This window comes from Pseudopipra pipra, chromosome W (assembly GCF_036250125.1).
Source record: "Pseudopipra pipra isolate bDixPip1 chromosome W, bDixPip1.hap1, whole genome shotgun sequence".
Taxonomy (NCBI): Eukaryota; Metazoa; Chordata; class Aves; order Passeriformes; family Pipridae; genus Pseudopipra; species Pseudopipra pipra.
Window position 1 is genome coordinate 57,380,229 of NC_087580.1, and position 21,598 is coordinate 57,401,826.

General features: G+C 44.2%; 1 protein-coding gene across 2 annotated transcripts in view; it reads left to right on the forward strand.

The window, feature by feature from the left end:
* The first annotated feature begins 480 nt into the window (after window positions 1–480).
* LOC135405142 (protein FAM219A-like) overlaps window positions 481–21,598 on the forward strand; it is a 185,125-nt gene continuing 164,007 nt past the window's right edge. For both annotated transcript variants that reach the window (XM_064639853.1, XM_064639854.1), the window contains exon 1: window positions 481–644. In XM_064639853.1, the coding sequence (XP_064495923.1) occupies window positions 585–644 (60 nt within the window). In that variant the 5' untranslated portion in view covers window positions 481–584. The remainder of the gene's footprint in view (window positions 645–21,598) is intronic.

Sequence of the window (21,598 nt, forward strand, 5' to 3'; positions counted from 1 at the left end):
ACATCACGGCACCGGTGGTGAGGTCACGACGGCGCTACCACACGGGAGCGCGGTGCCGTTCTGCTACGATGCCCATTCATGTCAGACCCTAACCTGTCGGTCCCTATCGCCCACTTTGCCTTGACATGGCAACTAACGCAGCAGATCCCCGCCACCAGCCGCTCCTCACAATTGACCCGCACCCTTCCCGCCAACGGAAGTCGATAACGGCAACCACGGCAACGCGCCGGAAGCGGCTTGCGATCAATTCGGCCGCAGAACGCCGTCAGTATTGACTATTCCTTTCCTCTCCACCTCCCCCCGAAGTGTCCCCGCTCCTCCCGAGGGAGGGAATTGTACGTCCCGGCGGCAGAGAGGCGAGGGCCGCGGAGAACCGAGCATCCAGATCCCGGAATTATTGCCAGAACTGCCGCCTTTCATGAATATGCAAATGTGAGGCGGGGCGGTAGCGGCCGGGTCCGGAAACGGCGCGGCTCAGTCACTTCGGCGGCGATGATGATAAGGCAGAATCTGTGGTAGGCAACGCCGTTGTCGTTGAGGAATCTCCCCGCGTTCGGTCTTCTTTCCGCCTTGTCTCCACCATCATGATGGAGGAGATAGACCGGTTCCAGGTGCCAGCCGTTCGGGCCGAGATGCAGCCGCTGGTGAGGGGCGGGTGAGGCCGCGCTGTCTCGGGGAGCTGCCGCCTCACCATGGGGGTGTGTGCTCCCGTGCGCCGCGATTGTTGTGTAACGGCAGTCCTCTCCACCGACATCTCCCTGGGTGCTGTCGGTAGCAAGGGCAGAAGCCACCTGAGGGGGGAAAGAGGGGCGGCGGGAGGGCGGGCAGGCAGGCAGTAGGGGCTCTGCTCCTGCGTCGGTTGAAATGTCGCTTCTTCAAACGCAGCCACGTCCCGAAACGCCCCGGCCTGGCTGGTGCATAAGGCGAGTGTTTCGCGCCGCCTCGGCCAGTGGGCTCCAGCGCCGGGGAGGGGAGTGCTCTGGGGGAGTGGGGAGCGGCGATAAGATTGAGGAGCCCGTCTAGGTAAGGACGGGTAGCCAGAGCATCTGAGCGGCTGGAGCCGCAGAGGACTGGTGGGGTTTTAGTTGACTTTTACAATGTACATGAGAATTGGGCGATGTTTGTGCGCAGTCTGGTCAGAGGTGCTCCCTAGAGATGGGATATCTGCATGGGATGGGCGTTAAATACGCATATCTGGCGTGAGTAGTGGTATGAAGCTGCGGGACGCTCTCTGTGGCTGATTTTAAAGCCATTGCTCTAGTGGAAAAGTGCTATTAGCTATTCATTGTGTGAAAAATCCAGATGTTCTGCAAAGAAACATCTCTGTCAAATTACAGTTTTGCTTACATAAAATTCTTTATGTAAAGAAGCAATCTGTAAGGGGTTGTATTTTTTTTCCCATGTCAGGGCATGTGTTTTTCATTTGGGGATTTTTTTTTTCCGCTTCATGGACACAATTATACTCAGTTAATGAGCTCTGAAGAAGTTGACATAAAGGTTACACTACTACATGGGACCCTGGGAAATCTTTGCTTAGAAGACTTGTGCGACTTTGTGGCTGCATAACTGGGCAGGTAGAGTGGTCCTGGGCTCTTGGTATCTTCTGAAATGATGCTTATGAAGGATGGTCAGCTGGCTGGTAGCCATGGGAGATGCTAGATCATCACCAAGTAGTCTTGGTGATGATTTCTTATGAGTGTGTAGGTGCTTTGATGCTAAAGGCTTGCTTGTGTGTGTTTTGCCCCAGCTGCATTCTGCAGAACACTTGAATGTGGTGATGTTTGTTTCCCATCTGGGAAAGGTTCCCTTGTGTGTTCCTCTCCACTTAATCCAGTCTGCCTCACTCTCCGCTTGAAGGTGCATTGTTATGTGCAACCTGGGACCCATTGAAATACAGTTCACCTTGGCATTAAAGCTGGATATGGCTGACTCAAGATGTTGATTCCCTTTGGACCCTGGAGTAAGCACATTCCATCTCAGCATCCAATCGCGTGAGACGGTGGTATGAAATATTTGCAGAAGTGGAAATAACTTTAATAAAGTACTTGTACAGATCCTTTTGACAGCAGGTGAGGATAGGTTATTGGCAGCTTCATGTTAGCACTGAAGATACTACTCAGATTTCTAGTATATCAAACTGTACATTATTTAGAGTTGATATACCAGTCCTTGGTTTCTTGTTGCAGCTAGTGTTTGCAAAAAGTTGAGAACAAAGTAATTGTCTTGTGAACAGAAAGACAGTCTACACATTCAAATTACCCCTCAGCAGCAAGAAAACCACTTTTCTTATGGTGAGAGTGTTGAAAAATTGAAAATGTTTTTAGCCTGGTGGTGGTGTTTTTTGGTTTTTTTTGTTTTTTTTTTTTTAGATTCTAACCTTTGTGGTGGGGAAGAAAATCATCCATAAAAACTGATGTAGACTTTTTGCATGCCTTGTTGTGTGTGTGTTTTTTGTCAAGGAGAGGCAGCATACGTGACAAAGCTGGCCCATGTTGAGGGCAAGTAGGCATGGCAGTGAGATTAGGAAGTTTGGAAAAGTTGTTGGCAGACAAAAAAAATACACAGAAGTATTTTCTAGAAACCCCATGATAATAGTAGAGGGGGGGAATTGGCTTGTGCATGCACATTTTCATGGCCATGGAGTGACCAGAACCAGAAGAGATGGTCTGGTCCAGCCCTGCTGTTGCAGGGTAGGATGGTATATTATGCAGCTGTCATAGTAAGCTTTGGAAATAGCTTTCCTTCTTCTTCAGCAGCCAAGAATTAAGAAATTTTCACAAATGGATTTAACACTTGCATTAAAAGAGTATTCTGAACCTTTGTTTCAGGGTTTCAGTTCATTTTTAACTAATGGAGTGCATAGTGAAACCTTGTGTATGTTGGGGCTGTTGCTATGACTGGATGTGTGGGATTCTTCTGCATGCCTACCAACGCTGGCATTGGGCTCAGAAGTGGGACAGAACAAGTCTGGTACAACATTCCCAGAGGCTTTGTCTTTTTTGTAGCATCTGGTTTGTATTTTGCAAGTAGGGACTGGATGCTTGCAAGAATCACTGCAGTGCAGAAGCTGGCTGAGGTTTATCATACTGATTTGCTTTGGTAACACAGTTCTGCCCAATACTGCTTTATTCTGTTACAGTTACCATTTGACCCTTCCCTCTCCCCTTCATCCCATGTTTTTAAGTATAGAATAACCTTAGCATCTCAGGATTTTTTCTCTTCCCAGTATAAAAACATTCAGTTTCACATGGTCTTGGGGACAGATGGGTCATCCAATGTTGAAGGCCAAAGGAGTCTGGCAGTGTTTTCCCCATCCAAAGGGCTGAGGTAGAAGTTTGTTTTCCAGGCATAACCTGAATTGTTATGAACTACCACTAAAGCTATCAAAAACTGTTTTGAAACATGGTCCCCTGCTGAAAGGAAATAGAGAAGGTCCCTTGCCCAGTCTGAAGTGCATACACTATAAGAAATATTTTTTGATCCTGTTTAGGCTGGAGGGTATCCTAGGAGAGCACTGGTCCCTTTGAGTCTGGCCAGTACCTGGCAGTGTGAGAAGGGTCCTGAAGTGAGATTTGTAAAGCTAGACTTTTCTTGAAATCCTTAAAAAATTGTGTTCTTGATCAGCATGTATACTTTTGAATGTCCGTTCATCTGTGTAGATAAAGTGTCATCTTACCTTTTTATGTCTTCATGAAACTCCATGATAACTGTCAGAGATCTGCCTAGAAACAATGTGACAGGCAGGCCTGCTGATCTGCTAATGTTCAGAATGAAGCGATAGGTATGCTGTTCAATACTGAAGAGAAGCCATTCTTAGAAAGTAGTCTGAAGCTTTTTTGAGCCCTTCAGCCTCCAAACCTGCCGTTGACACTGGCACTATTATCAACTGTCTGAAATCCTCCTGAGCCTGTGTCTCTAGCATAACACCAAGCACTGGTGCATACATCAGCATACAGACTGGTATATGATGGCAAATTGACAGATGATGGTGTTGGATCACATGTTGCTCCCATACACTGATGCAGACAGTTTCTGTTCTTAGCACAAAAATGGAAGTAAACATGCTCTTGACCACATGGCACCATTATGATTTTTCCGAAGAAAAAGCACCTGTCAAAGTGCAGCAGCTTCAGAGGAGCTTTGCCACAAACTTGTGGGACTTTGGCTTGCTTTCTGAAAGTGGCAGGTGTAACACTATTTTAGTTTCCCAATTCTCTGCTCATGTGAAAAGTGGGAGCTCTTTCTGGAGAAATTGGGTTGATGGTTCTTAGATCTCATTCTGAAGTATTGTGGCCAGGCTGGTTCCTTGCAGATGTTTGCCAGGCTGTGGGACCTTGGGCTGGTAGCTCTAGTTGTAATGACTATAACCAATCCAAGGATTTTGCTTAGCCACATCCTACAGTGAGGTTGTTGGCTTTCTAGCTGAGATACAAATCTATGCTGGTCCTGGAGGTGTAAAATTTTCTGAAACTTTGAAGGATACAGAAGATGCATTTCTATACAGCTTTCTTTGAACATTAGAAAAGAAAAAAACTAGACTTTCTACTGGATGTTTAGCTTTTAAAAAGTAAACTATCATTTCAGTCAGTGGACAGTATGAGTGTTCATCATGCTTATAAAATCCACATTCATTATTTTTGGAAAATTTTGACTGTTTCATCCAAGGGAAGTGTTAAGACCTTTTGTTTTGTCTGATGCATCCCTAAAATGGGGGGAAACCTGAAAACAGAAAAGAGTAATGAAGAGGCAAAAAGAAAGGTTATACCTGTAGGGCTTAGAAAGAGTATGTTAATATAACATTCGATCTAGTGTAGATACACAAGAAACTCTTCTTTCTAAAAGGAAAAAGTTTCTAAAATTAAAATGTCATCCGTATGTATATTAATTTTAATGTAGCCCAGGGGTTACACAGCTACATGTTTTGTAAATGCCTACAGTACTATGGTTCTGAAATTGAACTAATTTAGATAGTGCTGCTTTTAGTTATACAGCCTGTTTTTGATGTGATGCTGTGTCATTTAATAGCAGTAGCCTAAAAATGACCTCCCTGCATATTTAATTTTTGTCATTGGGATTGTCTTGTCCTTCCCTGCCCTGTATCAGGTGCAGAGGTACAGGAGCATTTTTATTATCCTCTCAGGCCAGGAACAAACTCCAGAAGTGATTCCAGCACAGGCTTCTAGTCCTGACTATGCTTTCCCCTCCCTCTCCACCCCTGTTTCTTGTGCACCTGCTCACTGGCAGAGCACGGGAAGCTGAAAAGTCCTTGATTTAGAGTAAGCACTACTTAGCAACAACCAAAACATCAGTGTGTATGATGCCCTACCCTTAAGGGGAAGGGAGCACCCAAGATTTGTAGATGGTCGTGGTTGAAAGGAATGACAAAAGTCAGAGAGTTTGCAAAAACTCACAAAATTTCATTAGTAAATTACACACTTGGCATGGAAATAGGTATGTTAGCCCCTAACCTACTATATAAGCACAGGTCAGTGGGGTTTGGATAAAGGGGTAGGGTGAAAGGGAAGAGAGAAAGTGAGAGATTAATTAAAGAGGGGAGGAGAGAGAGAAAAAAAGATCAGCAGTCCTAGTTCTAGCATCAATCCAGCTGATGGGGTCTCCAGGGTCCTGGGAGTGCCCATGCACCCAGGCTTCGTGGAGGTACCTTTTCATAGGTAAGTTTTTCCCACCCTGGAGATAAGTTTCTCGCTTTCTATACAAATTAGTTATCTTGTGCAGTCCATTCTTCTGGACCTTTATGGAAGTGGGTCAGAGGGCTTCGGGGGTCTTTGGTAGTCCCCCTACAGTCCATGCCCACTTCTCGACCTCATTCTATGTAAGAACAGCAACTGGTGTTGACTTTACACATGCCTCCCTGTGAGGCTAGCAAAATATTGAGGGCCAGTCGTTTTGTAGTACTACATGAGACAAACTATGGACTTCCTCCTTTAAAGCTGCGATTGCATCTGAAGCATGATCTTGAATGTTTTCCATAACAGCCAAAATGTTAACAATTGCTTTTTCCAATTCACTTACTCTTAGAGATGGGACCAAGGCTCTGACTATGCTGTGAAAAATCATGGGACGTTCAACAAGGGGATTGTCGATTCTTTTTACTCTTTTTGGATAAGTTCTTTCCCATTTTCCTTGTTCATCAATTTGGTCAAGAACTGTTATGTTCGGGATTACAGTCCCTAGGGTGCAGACCCGATCTTTATCAAGGGGCAAAACTTTCCAGGCCTCCTTTTCACAGATCCGGTACCACCCTGAACCCTGGGGAGGAATTGATCTCAAGGGGAACTGTGCCATCTTTGTCACAATTTCTGGGTTTATCCCCTCTTTGGACTTGTCTTTATCACAATAGGGAGGGAGAATGATTTTTCCTGTAGCATTAACAACCATGCGGGGAACAACATAATTTTCCTGATTAGAAATGACATTACTTAGGGCCACCGGATAATAGGCTTCCGTAACTGGTTTCCAGGTTCCTGGGAGTTCTACCATAGACCTACCAAAGTTTGTTCCATTTAGTAAAATGCCAATTGGGGGCCAGTTGCTACCCTCACTGTCAATTGTTGGTACTTGGGTACAAATCCAGCATTCATTTTTTCTAAGGATTTTAGACACATTTTGGACTAGGGCCACATGTAATTTTTGATCCCAAACTCGGTTCATAGTTACCGGTTGTACAGATAAAATATACAGTAGAAACAGTTTATGCCACATCCTCTTTGTCTGTGTTAGGTCCTGATTTGGTGGTTATTCCGAGAGCTGATGCTTTCTTAACTCTGGAGTAGCGAAACTAGGGTTCTTTGCCATCAACTTTGATGGCGGTGAGAGAAGTCAGCAGGACTTGGTATGGTCCTCTCCACTTGGCTTGCAAGGGATCACTGTTCCACCATTTGATGTAGACCCAGTCTCCTGGCTGGAATTGACGAGCAGGGGTATCCAATCCTATGGGTCTGGATAACTCGATGAATTTCTGGAGCTTCTGTAAAGTAGAGCCTAGAGCAATTAAATATTTTTGTAAATCAACTTTCCCTCTCATGTGTACGTCCCCTGGTATGTGCGGAGCTTGATATGGTCTTCCATACAATATTTCATAAGGACTTATATTATCTCTCCACCTTGTTTGGATATGAATCGTCAGCAGAGGTAGAGGCAAAACCTGAACCCATGACATGGATGTTTCTGGACAAATTTTACCAATTTGCATTTTCAAGGTGCCATTCATTCGTTCGACTTTGCCGTTAGCCTGTGGTCTGTAGGGGGTATGTAAGTCCTAGACAATTCCCAGGACACGGCATACCTCCTTCACTACCCTTGCAATGAAATGTGTCCCTCTATCTGATGACATTCCTACAGGAACCCCAAACCTTGGAATTATGTGATTAAGCAAAGCTTTTACCACTTCCCTTGCTGTGTTAGTATGACAGGGGTAAGCCTCAGGCCATCCACTGAAAGTGTCAACCAGTACTAGTATGTATTTATACCCCTCCCTGGGTGGTAACTCAGCAAAATCTATTTGCCAATAATCTCCGGGTTGGTCTCCAGGCTTTGTTACCTTTAGCACTACTCTTGGTAGTATCAGGGTTGTTCTGTTTACAGATTTCACATCTACTTACTATGGACTGCACAACTTCAGTCATACCTGTCCCTATCACTACCTTCTTCAAATGTTTTAGAAGGTTTTCTGTTCCCCAGTGAGTAACCTCATGTTCCTGCAGAGCTATCTCTTTAAGGATTGGAGGTGGAATTACAACCTGTCCTGTAGGTGTAACAGCCCATCCACCTTCCTTAATTTCAGCTTTAAGGGATTTAATTAGCTGATTGTCTTTCTCATCGTATTTTGGAGTGTACCCTGTCAAATCAATTTCTTTTTGTCGTACTGCTGCTAGTATGCCTTTTTCTGCAGCCCCTTTTGCTGCCTGGTCAGCAAAATGATTTCCCAATTCGGGAATTGTTTTCCCCTTCTGATGAGCATTTAATAACTGAATGCATATTTAGAATCAGTCCAGATATTTACCTTCTTTCCTTTGCTCAGTTCTAGAGCTCTTGTCAGTGCAATCAGTTCTGCTTTTTGGGATGACACATCCGCTGGCAAGGCCTTCGCCTCGATTACTTCATCCTCGGTGGTCACTGCATATCATGTCATGCGCTTACCATCTCGCATAAAGCTGCTTCTGTCCGTATACAGTTCCCAGTCTGCGTTTTCCAGAGGCACATCTTTCAGATCTGGTCTTCTGGAATAGGCTTCTTCGATGGTCTGCAAACAATCGTGCTCAGGCACACTGTCAGTCAATGTTGAGGACAGAAACATAACAGGGTTTACAATAGATGTTGTTTTCTGTAATGCCTAAAGAAAATGCAGGGAGGAAAAAACTCCGAGGCAAATTAGTTTTGGAGGTGAGATAAGGAAAGGATTTTAATTTGTGCCTAGGCATAAGATTACAAGACGCGCGTGCTTCCCCGTGCCTCAGTTGTTACAATTTATAATACTGCCTGTCCAATACGAAGTTTTCCCACTCTGTGGCTTTTGCCCTGATCCACCCTCATCCCGCCAAGGGAATTGGGGCTGGGGGGCTTTTCGAGACCACTTCTTCATCATCTTCATCTTCTTCGGGGTACAGGGGGCACACGTTCAGCCAGTTCTTGACTGTACTCTTGCGGTTCAGGCCAAGGTACAAGTGTTCTCTAAACAAAATGGGCCTACTTTGACAAGAGACTAAACATTTTCTAATGGAATTCAGGGGATATCGATATGGGGTGCATGGAATGGGGTTGAGGAATGTGTAAACTACTGTGCTAAAGGGCAAAGGAATAAGGGCTGCTGCTTCTAAAATCTACTTCTATATATAACTACTTATAAAGCTTATAAAAATTAGAAAAATCAAAAAAACTAAAAGAATCTTAAGGCATCATCAGGGTAATGTCATCCTGTTCCAACAACACAACTTGATACTTAAGCATTCTGCTGGGGGACAGCCAGTGGCCCCCCTTTTGCTCAAGCACAGCTTAAACTGCATGGGGTACATACACGACGATGTGCTGCCCAGGGTGAGTTTCCAGGCCTCCTCAATCATGATAACAGTTGCTGCAACAGCTCGTAGACACCCCGGCCACCCTTGGCTAACACTGTCTATCTGTTTGGAGAAGTAGGCCACAGCCCTTTGCTGGTTTCCCAGGGTCTGTGATAATACCCCCAGAGCGACATTCAGTTGCTCATGTGTGAACAGTTCAAAAGGCTTAGTTAGGTCTGGTAGTCCCAGTGCTGGAGTTGACATTAAGGATTGTTTTAGCTGTTTAAATACATCTCTGGTCTCATCTGTCCATGTCACAACTCCTTCCTTGGCCGCTTTTAGGGCTTCATATAGGGGTTTGACCAGTAACCCATAATTAACTATCCACAGGTGACACCATCCTATCATTCCTAGGAAAGCCTGCATTTCTCGTACAGTGTGGGGCTCTGGGAGACGGCAGATGGCTTCTTTCCGGTCTGTGCTGAGCCGTTGGTGTCCACGATAGATTTCAAGCCCCAGATAGATGACTATCTCTTTGGCAATCTGTGCTTTCTCTCTCGAGACCCTGTACCCACTGAGCCCCAAAAAGTTTAAAAGACTCACAGTAAGCTCGATGCATTGGTCCCAGCTTTTGGCGGCAATCAGTATATCGTCCACATACTGCAGGACAACTCCTGGCCACTATCTTCTCCAGTCCTCCAGTTCTTTTGCCAGTTGGTTTCCAAATATAGTCAGGTTGTTCTTATAGCCCTGGGGTAGGGCTGTCCAGGTAAGCTGTGTTTTCCTCCCTGTCTCAGGATTTTCCCATTCAAAAGCAAAAAGCTCTTGGCTATCCTTATGTACAGGAATGCAGAAAAAGGCATCTTTAAGATCAAGCACAGTAAACCACCCTAGATCCTCTGTCAACGTGGTTAATAAGGTATATGGATTAGTTACCACGGGGTATATATCTTCGGTTATTTTGATTGCCCTCAGATCTTGGACTAACCGATAGCTTTTGCCATCAGCCTTTTTTACCGGTACGATAGGGGTGTTAAATTTGGACTCACATTCTACCAATAAGCCAAATTTAAGAAACTTTTCAATTATGGGTGCTAAACCTTTACAGCTTTCTAGCTTCAAAGGTATTGTTTTTGTCTTACCAGAGCTGCTCCTGGTCTGAGTGTGATGCTTACAGGTTCTGCTTGTTTGGATTTCCCCGGAAATTCACTGGCCCACACTATTGGGATGACAGCATTCTCAACCTCTTCAGGGATCGAGCCTTGTCATGTTCCCAGTGTGGAATCATAAAAACCATTTCTTTTACATCTAGGGTTGCCATCCACAAGTGGAATGCTCTCTGAATTTGAGTTAGCACTTCTGCAAAATTTAGCACAGCAGCTGTTAAAGGCACAGTATCAGCATTCAATTTCCTGTAATGAACTGTAAGCCACAACTGTCTGTTTGTCTCTCACCAGTCAGACAGGAGAATCAGAAGGGGAGCATGAGTGAGTAATAATACCTCTTTTCTCCAAATCTGTCACCATCCCATCAGTGCCCAAGCACGCAGCTGCTCGTGTTGTGGCTGTTAGGTTTGCGGTATTGGGTACCGCAGCTGTTAGTGGGGCCAAATAGACTAGAACTTCAGAAATTCCATCTCATGCCATAGCAACAATCCAGCACTGTGATACACTGGGCAGTCCTTGAATCAGGGAGTGCAGGCACCACACAAAGTGAGCACACTGCAGTCTCTGGATTTCTTTTAGGATTTGGGTTAATGTTTGAACTGAAGGACCACACACTGCCCTTCAAACGTCAGGTTCGATCATTCAGAACATCGAAAAATGTTTTCATTGTGATCTTTAATTACAAAGCAAATAGCCAACATCCACTTCTCACCCAGGAGCTATTAACCATAGCAGTTTGGCAGGTAACACTTGCTCTGTTTACTCCAGTGATTTTAACTCTTTCCCGCCCAGGTCGTACACTGTCTTAGTTTAACAAGGTTACGACTTAGAAATTAAGAAACTTCAGGTGGAAGTGTGGAAAAGGAAAAGAAACAGCTTTTTATTAACAAAATCTGAATAAACAACAAATGGTGCAATCAAAAACTTTCGGAAGAAACAAAACAAAGTCCCAATTCCCCAGGTGGGAGGGAGAAACCCGGGGGGGGGAAGGCAGGACTGTCCCGGCAATTCAACAGCTGCTTGCAGCCATGTGCGCTTGCAGCAAAAAAAAAGTCCTTTTTCCCACAGGCAATCTGAAGGCAGAATACCTTGCTCTGAGATGGGTCGGTCTCTCTCTCTCAGTTGTCCTCCGCAAGGTGTTCTGTGGGGAGAAAAAACTTCCTCTCAGGAAAAGGAGACAGCCGAAACCGGGCTCCTACTCTGTCCGGTCCACAGACCAAACCCAAAAGCCCCCTGAACAAAGGACTCCCCCAGCTGTCCCTGTGGCCACCGTGCTTCCCCGGGAGACCTCCCCCCTCTCCCTGCTCCCACGCTGCCCAGCACGTGTGGCTCTGCTCTGCCCCCACCCCCTCCCCAACTCCCCCCATCCTGGAAGAAACAGATGGGGGGACGGGGATGGGACCCTAGGGGAAAAAAATTTCAACATCTCTTTTAAACCTATGACATACACCCAGCTTCTCGGCATCCCACTGCATTAATATCGAATGTTGTGCTCCTGTATCTATAAGAAATTTTTGTAATTGTTGATGAGAATCAACTGGAATATGAATGTCTGGGCCATTATTATGTATGCATTGATAGGATTCCACTCACTGGATTTCAATCTTACCTGGCTTGTGGCCAGAATGCTCACATTAGCCCCTTATACTCTGGGCTTCTACAGCGTGTTATCAAGATTATTCTCATACTGATAGGAGAAATAGAAACTTTACTCACAGTATCCGAGAATGCCCAAATAAGGAACGATATAATTTTAGAGAAGTCCTCAAGAATTAGATAAGGGATGTACTCAAACACACAGAATGTAAACTAAGCTCTATGTACCTAAACAAGATAAAATAAAGAACAAACGTAACAGTTTTTGGTGGTGAAGCAAAATGACACTGTACCTGCTCAAGAACTGAGGTCAAGACTATGAAGAAGACCCAGAAATACCAAACAGGGACTTCCATAGGGGAGTGACTATGTAAAGCAAACTAATTAATATGTATTAACCAAGCATATCTAATGAATATGTAAACAGTATGTGTAATAAAAAGCCCTGTCTATCTGTCATTTGGCATGTTTGATTAGAGGAGCTATACTCTGAATGTCCAGCATGCTGAATAAAGAAGAATGCCCTTTTAACATCTACAAATTGGTGTTAAGAAGTTTGTTTCTGCTGCTTTTCAGTATCAATACTGAATCTAAAACAGAGCACTGTAGCGGCTACTAAGAAGAAAATGAACTCTATCCCAGCTGAAACCAGAACAGTATCCACCCTTATTCCATACCATTTACATCATGCCAGATGCCTGACTTTCCACTACACCATTACCATTCCCTTAGTCTATGGACCATACCTATAAAAGTCTGTTGAGTTCATTTAGTCCATGACCTTGGACTTATCATCATAACAGTCTTTCAGGCACGAAAGATGGTGTGTGGTCTTGTCACATGTTGAAGCCAGTTCTGATTCTATCAATGCTGTGCTTGTATAGTTTCATCAAAGTTCATTCATCATTAATGTGGCAATTGAAGGGGTGTCAGGTTTGGGTCCCCAAATCTAGAGTGGCACAGATGGGCATATAGCTGCCATAGAAGTGATAATATACAGTGTTATATAGCAATTAACATCATACAGTTTAATTAATTGTTCTCATCCAAAATCAAATCCGCTTTAGGCACACATCAGACTCTCCCATCCTCCTTCATTGGCCCACCAAGTGCACCCAGGTCCTTGAGCAAAAGCAATCCCACAGATGGGTTTGCCTTTGCCTGAGGCAGGTACAACCCAGACTGTTTTCCCCAGCATGTTTTTAATGTGCACTACAGGAACTTTATCCTCTTCTACAGTACATAAAAGTTTTGATTGGGCGGGGTTAGCCCAATGTGGAGATCCTCTGGTGTTGACTAACCAGGTGGCTTTCGCCAAATGTGTATCCCAGTGTTTGAAGGTCCCAGTGTTGCCCGTAATCCGTAATCCAAAAGAAACACAAACCAACAGAGTGCCGGTTTATGCGGTGCTTTATTCGGGGCCCCGGGAACCTGCGGGCTAACGCCCCAAGTCAGGATTCCAAAGACCCTCCTTCTTCATTCAGCTTTTATACTCTAACAAGTTTACATGCAGTGTCCACAGCAAAACGGTTACAGTTTCCACAGCAAACCAGGTGCAGCACATTACAGTTTCCACAGCAAACCAGGTGCAGCACAGCAAACCAGGTACAGTTACAAACAAGCTCATACTTCATACTGATAACAATTAATAATCATCTACTCTAATCATAAATCTGCTTAAGTTGTCTTATCCCTAGAAACTGTTTAACAGACCTTTACCACATCCTAGGTAACAAATCGTTATATACATGCTTGACTAGATCCTTTGATTATGGTTTCCACTCACACAAACAAGGTTGCTACTTTGGAGTGTTGCTTTCTAGGCCTACTCTTCTACTAAGCCTTAGCCATTCTACTACTAATTTAAATTGCTTTGCAACAGTCCCCCCTTTTGAGCATTCTTCAGGCTTTGCTTGCAAGGATGCTCAAATACAGCAATCTTCAGGCTGCAGTTTCTTGATGGGTAGGAGGTGATCTATTTTGCGGTGTGATTACTTCTTTTCTTGTTATAGCTTTCATGATGCGTCTCGTATGTTGACCTTCTTTTACAATCATTCCTAAAAGACACTTGTAAACAGTTATGGCTATGACAATAATTATCACAATCAATATTCCGTACTGGATAACAGAAGATATCCATCCTGACACATGAAGACCCAGGGAGCTGAATAATTGTCCTATCCAATTGTGTTCTGCTTCTTTTTGCAGTTCGTGAACATTCTCGTCAATTTGTTCTAATTGACTAATATCTTTTTCTACTTCTTGAGTGACATTTGGGATGTGTACACAACAATGCTCGTCCTTTGCATGCAGGTAGCCACAAACTCCATGTTCCTTGAGTAATATCAAGTCTAATGCCATGCGGTTTTGTATAGTCATTCTAGAGGTGGCTTGTAATTGTAAATTTAGATCTTTAAATCCCTTCTTAGTGACTGCTGCTAACCTTTCAGTTTGTCCCATTAATTTAAACAACATTTCTCTGTTCCGGTATGTTGAGATTGGTGTAAACAGAGACTCTAATGCCCATCCAAATTTAACTCCTGCTGATGGTTCATGCCAATCTCCCAACCCCAGGAACACTACGATCCTCAACGGTTGGCTCGAAATACCATCCTTGTGGCTGAGAGAGGTTCTACTGACCACGAGACTGGAACTTTCTTGACACGAGTATAATGGATCCAGCTGTCGATTCCTTCGACCTTTACTGCCGTGTAGGTCGTCATTATCACCTGGCGAGGACCGTCCCATGTTTCTTTCAGCGGCTCCACTGACCAGTTTCTCACATAGACATGGTCTCCCGGAGAAATGTCATGCACTGGATTCTCCAGGGGCAAAGGTCGGTTCCACTGCAACGCTCCTCTGAGGGCTGTGAGAGTCTTATTTAAAGATAACACATAATTAAACACTGCTTGATCACCCACTATATGAGGATCCCCTTGGTAGGTAGCTGCATGATAGGGTTTGCCATACAATATCTCGTATGGACTTACTCCTATTTTCTCCCTCGGTTTGATCCTAATTCTCAACAGGGCAATGGACACTGCTTGGGGCCACGGAATCTTTGCTTCCTGACAGATTTTCTTCAACTGACCTTTCAATGTCTGATTCATCCTTTCAACCTGTCCACTAGACTGTGGTCTCCATGGCGTATGGAGATTCCATGTTATTCCTAATACAGCCGACACATCTTGGACTATCCCTGCAATAAAGTGCGGTCCTCGATCAGAGGACATCCCTAGAGGAACTCCAAATCTTGGGATGATTTCCCTCAGGAGAGTCTTTACCACTTCCTTTGCCTGATTAGTCCTACAAGGAAAAGCCTCAGGCCATCCTGAAAAGGTGCAGACATATACCAACAAATACTTATAGGATTGGGCCTTAGGCAACTCAGCAAAATCTACTTGCCAGTAATCTCCCGGTGACTGACCTATCAGTAATTTTCCCATCTGCACCTGCTTCCTGACTACTGGATTGTTCTTTATACATGTAGGACACATTGCATTTACCCTTTTTGCCATTGTTAACATCTGGTTTGAGAGAACTTCATTTTTCAAAAATTTTACCAATGCTTCTGCACCCCAGTGGCACTTATTGTGTTCTGTTTCAAGCACTGTTTTCATTATTCTGACAGGTAGAATCACTTGTCCTATGGGGGAAATATACCACCCTTTAATATTCTTCCTTGCATTTGTCATTTGAGCTAACTTCTCATCTTCCTGTGAATAATGTGGTTTTTCTTCCATATATGGTATTGCTGGATTATTTCGAACAGGCAAAAGAACCATCTGAGTCCATACCTCTCTTGCAGCTTCCTTCGCCGCTTGGTCAGCCAGTCGATTACCCCGAAATTCTCGTCCGGGATCTCTCTGATGTCCTCTAACATGCATTATTGCCACTGCTGAGGGCTTATGTATTGCCTCTAGCAATTGTAAAATTTCTTCCCGATGTTTAATCGTTGTCCCTTGAGAGGTAAGAAGTCCTCTCTCTTTCCAGAGTGCTCCATGAACATGAACTACCCCAAAAGCATATTTGGAGTCAGTCCATATGTTAACTTTCTTTCCTTGGCTTAATATTAAAGCTCTCACCAATGCCCATATTTCAGCCTTTTGCGCAGACGTACCTGGGGGTAGTGCATTTGCTTCTATCACTTCTTGTTCAGTGACCACTGCATACCCAGCATACCTGGTGCCATTCTCCACAAAGCTAGATCCGTCGGTGAACAACTCCCAGTCAGGATATGTCAATGACTCGTCCTTCAAGTCTCTTCTGCTCGCGTAGACTTATTCAATGGTCTCTACACAGTCATGCTCCAGGATACCTTCTTCTTCTTCCTGTGTAGACCTAAGGAATTCTGCTGGGTTGAGATGGTTAGTGATTTTCAGTTCAACATCATCTTGTTCTCTTAACAAGGCTTGATACTGCAACATACGGCTAGATGAGAGTCAGTGCCCCCCTTTTTGTTCTAAAACTGTTATAACCATGTGGGGCACGTACACTACCATGTGTTTTCCCAGAGTCAATTTTCCTGCTTCTTGTATTAAAATGACCGTCGCTGCCACAGCTCTGAGACACCCTGGCCATCCCCAACTTACTGCGTCTAGCCGTTTGGAGAAATACCCAACCGGTCTTTTCCAGGATCCTAGACGCTGAGTGAGGACTCCTAGAGCCATTCGTTGTCTCTCGCAGACATAGAGCTGAAACTCCTTGGTTGGGTCCGGCAGTCCCAGGGCAGGTGCTTCCTGGAGGGCTCTTTTCAATTCCTGGAACGCTTTTTCTTGCTTCGTCCCCCAGGTCAGCTTGGGCTCCTTTACTGCTTCATATAAAGGTCTGGCAGTTAGTCCAAAGTTGGGAATCCACAGTCTGCACCATCCGACCATTCCTAAAAAAGATCTCAGTTCCTGATTATTTCGGGGCACAGGGATAGCACATATTGCTTGGACCCTATTTGTTCCTAAGCGCCGGGTTCCTTGGGAGATTTCACATCCCAGATAAATAACTTTCTGTTTTACTAGTTGTGCTTTTTCTTTTGAGACTCGATAGCCTGCTTGTCCCAGCATGTTTAACAGTTCAATGGTTAACAGACGACAAAGTCCCTCGTTCTCAGCTCCCAAAAAGATGTCGTCTACATACTGAAGTACTATATATGAAAAAGGAGATTCTTTTACCTGAGTAGTCTTCCATTCCTCAAGTTCCTTTGCTAGCTGATTACCAAATATCGTGGGTGAGCATTTGAATCCTTGTGGTAACCGAGTCCAAGTAAGCTGTCGCTTCCGTCCGGTCTCTGGGTTCTCCCATTCAAAGGCAAAGATTTTCCAGCTTTCCCGTGCCAGTGGTATGCAGAAGAAGGCATCCTTTAAATCAATCACTGTAAACCACTGAAATTTCTCAGACACAGATGTTAACAAGGTGTAAGGGTTAGCTACAACCGGGTGGATATCTTTTGTGATACGGTTTACTGCTCTCAAATCTTGCACTAACCTATACTTACCATTTGGTTTTTTTATCGGAAATATGGGGGTATTAAATTCTGACTCACATTCTTCTAATATCCCTAAATTTAAAAACTATGTGATCATTGGAGCTATCCCTTTCCTAGCTTCTAAACTAATTGGGTATTGTTTCACTCTAACGGGTTGTGCTCCTTCTTTTAATTCTATTCTAACTGGGGTAGCAGCTTTGGATTTTCCAGGGACCCCTGTTTCCCATACCCAAGGCACTACAGCTTGTTCTATTTCCTGAGGTATTTCTTCTTTTTCTACTTCTTTCACAACAAAAATCTTTGCTAAGTTCTCCTCCGGAATTTCCAGTTTGACTCTCCCTTTTTCAAATATAATTTTAGCTTGCAAGGCTGAAAGCAAATCTCTTCCTAGTAAACATTCAGGACTGTTAGGCATATACAAAAACTGATGGTCTAGTTCTTTTCCTCTAAATTTAATATCTAAGGGTCGCAGAAACGCCTTTTCCTCTACCTGTCCGGAAACTCCTACCACCCATGCAGTTGAATCACTTAGTGGCCCCATCAATTTATTCATTGCCGAAAAACTAGCTCCAGTATCTATCCTAAATTCCGTCGGCTCCCCCTCTACTTCCAAAACAACCTTTAAGTCTGAATCTAGCCGACTTTGTCTCCCGCAATTCCCCAACATAAATGCTTGGGCGACACCTTGTGGCGTGCCTATACCAACAGGGTTTTGTGGATTTGCAAAGCTTTGAGGACTCCACGGATTCATTCCATTTCCAGCATTCAATGGGCATTCGTTTTTCCAATGTCCTTGTCCTTTACAAAGAGCACACTGATTTGGTCCTATTCTACCACGTCCTCCCCCATATTGATTTCCAAATCCCGACTGATTGTTAAATCCTCTACCCATTCCTCCCCTTCCCCTATTACCACGACCTCTTCCTCTATGGTTACTGGCCCCATTGCTCTCTCTCTGAGCTTGCAGGAGTGCTAACAAGCTTGTCTGCTGCTTCTTAGTAGCTTCCCTTTCTCTATTATTATACACCTTCCATGCCACTTCTAATAATTTTTCCAAATTCCTCGTCTCCGCACCCTCCAACTTCTGAAATTTCTTCCTAATGTCTTCTTGTGGTTGTCCCATAAAAATCAATGCTAATTGCAATTTCCCTGATTCAGCTTCAACATCCAAATCTGTATATTTCCGAGCTGTCTCTTTTAACCTCTCCAAAAGGCTGAAGGGGATTCCCCCTTATCTTGCTTTACTGAGTATAATTTTGACCAGTTCAGCGTTTTTGGTATCCCCTTTTGTACTCCCTCTACCAATAACTCTTGATAAATTCTTAACCTTTTATAATCTTTGTCTACCTCCGGATCCCATTCGGGATCCTCCCGTGGTACAAAATCATTCACGTTTCCCCGCACTCCCTTGGGCAAAGTTTTTATTCTTTCTTTTGCTTTTTCCACCATCACCTTTAATACCATCTCCTTTTCTGTTGAATCCAGAATTGTATCTAACAATACTTGTAAGTCGTTCCAGTCTGGATTTTGAGTTTTTATAACCATTTTTATAATACGAGCCACCCGCTCCGGGTTTTCTCTATATGTTCCAGCAGACTGTTTCCAAATTAATAAATCACTAGGTGAAAAAGGAACTTTTACCATGACTTTCTTTCCGTCCGCTCCAATTGCCTCCCGCAAAGGGGCCATCAATCTAGGGGGTGAGAGCGACCCGTCTGCCTCCCTTCCCCCTCCCCGTCTCCTTTCTCTAGTCCTTCCCCTTTCTTTTCGCCCCTTCCGAGTCCGTTCTGCTAGCGGAGTTCTATCAAAATAACATCCTCGTCCTTTCATTTCTTCCTCATCCGAGGACGATTCTAACGGGGGCATGGAGGGTGACCGTGCCCTCTCACGTGAAGGGAGACTATCTCTCGAGGGCGCACTTGGAGTTCTACCGGGGGAGACTAACAAAGACACATCCTCCTCTGGTTCTGAAAACCGTATTTTCCGCTCATGTTTATCATCCAATCCTTTCAATATCATTATACTCTGCTCTTGACATTTTTTACATTTATCATCCTCCAGTTCCAGTTCTTTCAACACTAAGATACCACATTCCTTTTGCCACTCAGTGTTATGTTCTAAATAATAAAACAAATCCAGATACGGTATTTCATCCCGCTTCTCATTCTCTCGTAAAAATCGCATCAAGGGGGTTATAATTTCCAAAGTCAATGAACCATTTCTAGGCCACTGCATTCCTTCTGTCTCATATTGAGGCCATACATTACAATAATCAATCAATTGTTTCCTGCTTAACTCCTGTCCAAAGTTTCCTTCCTTCCAATGTTTTAACAAGCAACCAAGCGGAGAATCGCTAGGGATATCTTTTTCTGTACAAGACAGTGCTCTAAAAGTTTTAAACGGCATCATACTGACTCACACACACACACCACAATCTGAATTGAACATCAAATTCACAATAACACAACGATACAAAACAATACTTTTAACGACCAGCACGATAACACAACAATATAAACCAGTAACATATTCCAAAACCAAAACCAACTCGCCAATTCTCCCTCTGAGTGGCGAGTGCTGGTACAGCGCGGCTTTCGCTACGTCTTACGACCAGCGCCTAGGCTTCCCAACAGAGGTACCTTTAGCCCAACCCAGCGGGACACTTACTATCCCGTCTTATAGGCAGGCTCCCAACCAACAAACCTAAAAGAATAAAGCACCTCCGGGCTTACCTAGAGGGTCGTCCGGCGGGCGCAGGGTCGGGCACGGGTCGATGTCTCCCCAGAAATCACCTGGTTGCCGGCATGGAGTAGATCAGCTCGTGAGCCGCCCAGCTACCCCCGGAGTCCCAACTGGTGTCGCCAGAAAACTGTTGCCCGTAATCCGTAATCCAAAAGAAACACAAACCAACAGAGTGCCGGTTTATGCGGTGCTTTATTCGGGGCCCCGGGAACCTGCGGGCTAACGCCCCAAGTCAGGATTCCAAAGACCCTCCTTCTTCATTCAGCTTTTATACTCTAACAAGTTTACATGCAGTGTCCACAGCAAAACGGTTACAGTTTCCACAGCAAACCAGGTGCAGCACAGCAAACCAGGTACAGTTACAAACAAGCTCATACTTCATACTGATAACAATTAATAATCATCTACTCTAATCATAAATCTGCTTAAGTTGTCTTATCCCTAGAAACTGTTTAACAGACCTTTACCACATCCTAGGTAACAAATCGTTATATACATGCTTGACTAGATCCTTTGATTATGGTTTCCACTCACACAAACAAGGTTGCTACTTTGGAGTGTTGCTTTCTAGGCCTACTCTTCTACTAAGCCTTAGCCATTCTACTACTAATTTAAATTGCTTTGCAACACCAGCACCCACTGTCCTCAGTGTGGTCTTTAACAGTCCATTACATCATTTGATATTTCCAGAGGTTGGTGAATGATAGGGAATGTGATATACACACTCAATACCATGTTCTTTGGCCCTAGTGTCTATGAGGTTGTTTCAGAAATGAGTTCCATTATCTGATTTGATTCTTTCTGGAGTACCATGCTGCTGTAAGACTTGCTTTTCAAGGCCCAGGATAGTGTTCTGAGCAGTGGCATGGGGCACAGGATATGTTTCCAGCTACCTGGTTCTTGTTTCCACCATCGTAAACATATGGTGCTTGCCTTGGTGGGTTTGTGGGAGTGTGATTGTTATGACCTACCCCAGAAGGGAAGGGTAACCCAGGTTCTTATTAATAAATTCCTTGGGGTGAATTAGAGTGAAACGACACTGAAAAATTGCTGTATGTAAACATATATATGTAGAGTTTATTTTAGAACAATTTTGTTTCAAAGGTAAACAGGTGTGTTGCTGTTTTGGTTGTCGTCATTGTTGCCTAAAAGACCGCGGAGAAAAAAGACTCCAGGCCAATTTAGTGTATAAGATAGAGCAGGTCCTTTAATCTCAGGCCTAAGGCCCAGGGAATACATATCACACGCGCACCCCCAGATTTTATAATAAGGTCCATCCAATACCAGATTTGTCCACCCCTGGTTCTGCCCCGTCCTGCCCCCTGACACGCCCCTTCGGGAATTGGGTTTGGGGGCATTTGGTACCCCTTCTTCCTCATCTTCATCTTCTTTGCAGCACATACAGTCCTTGGAGTTCCTCCAAAGTTCTGGGCTTGAAGGTCGCTGTGTCTATGTGATATCTTCTGGTCCAGGCCTTAAGGTGTTTTTCTACAATTCTACCTTGAAAAGAAGACTAAACACACTAATGGAATTTTAGAGGGATTGATATGAAATGGGGCAGTAGGGTTGGGTATGTGTAAACATTATGCTACAGGGTA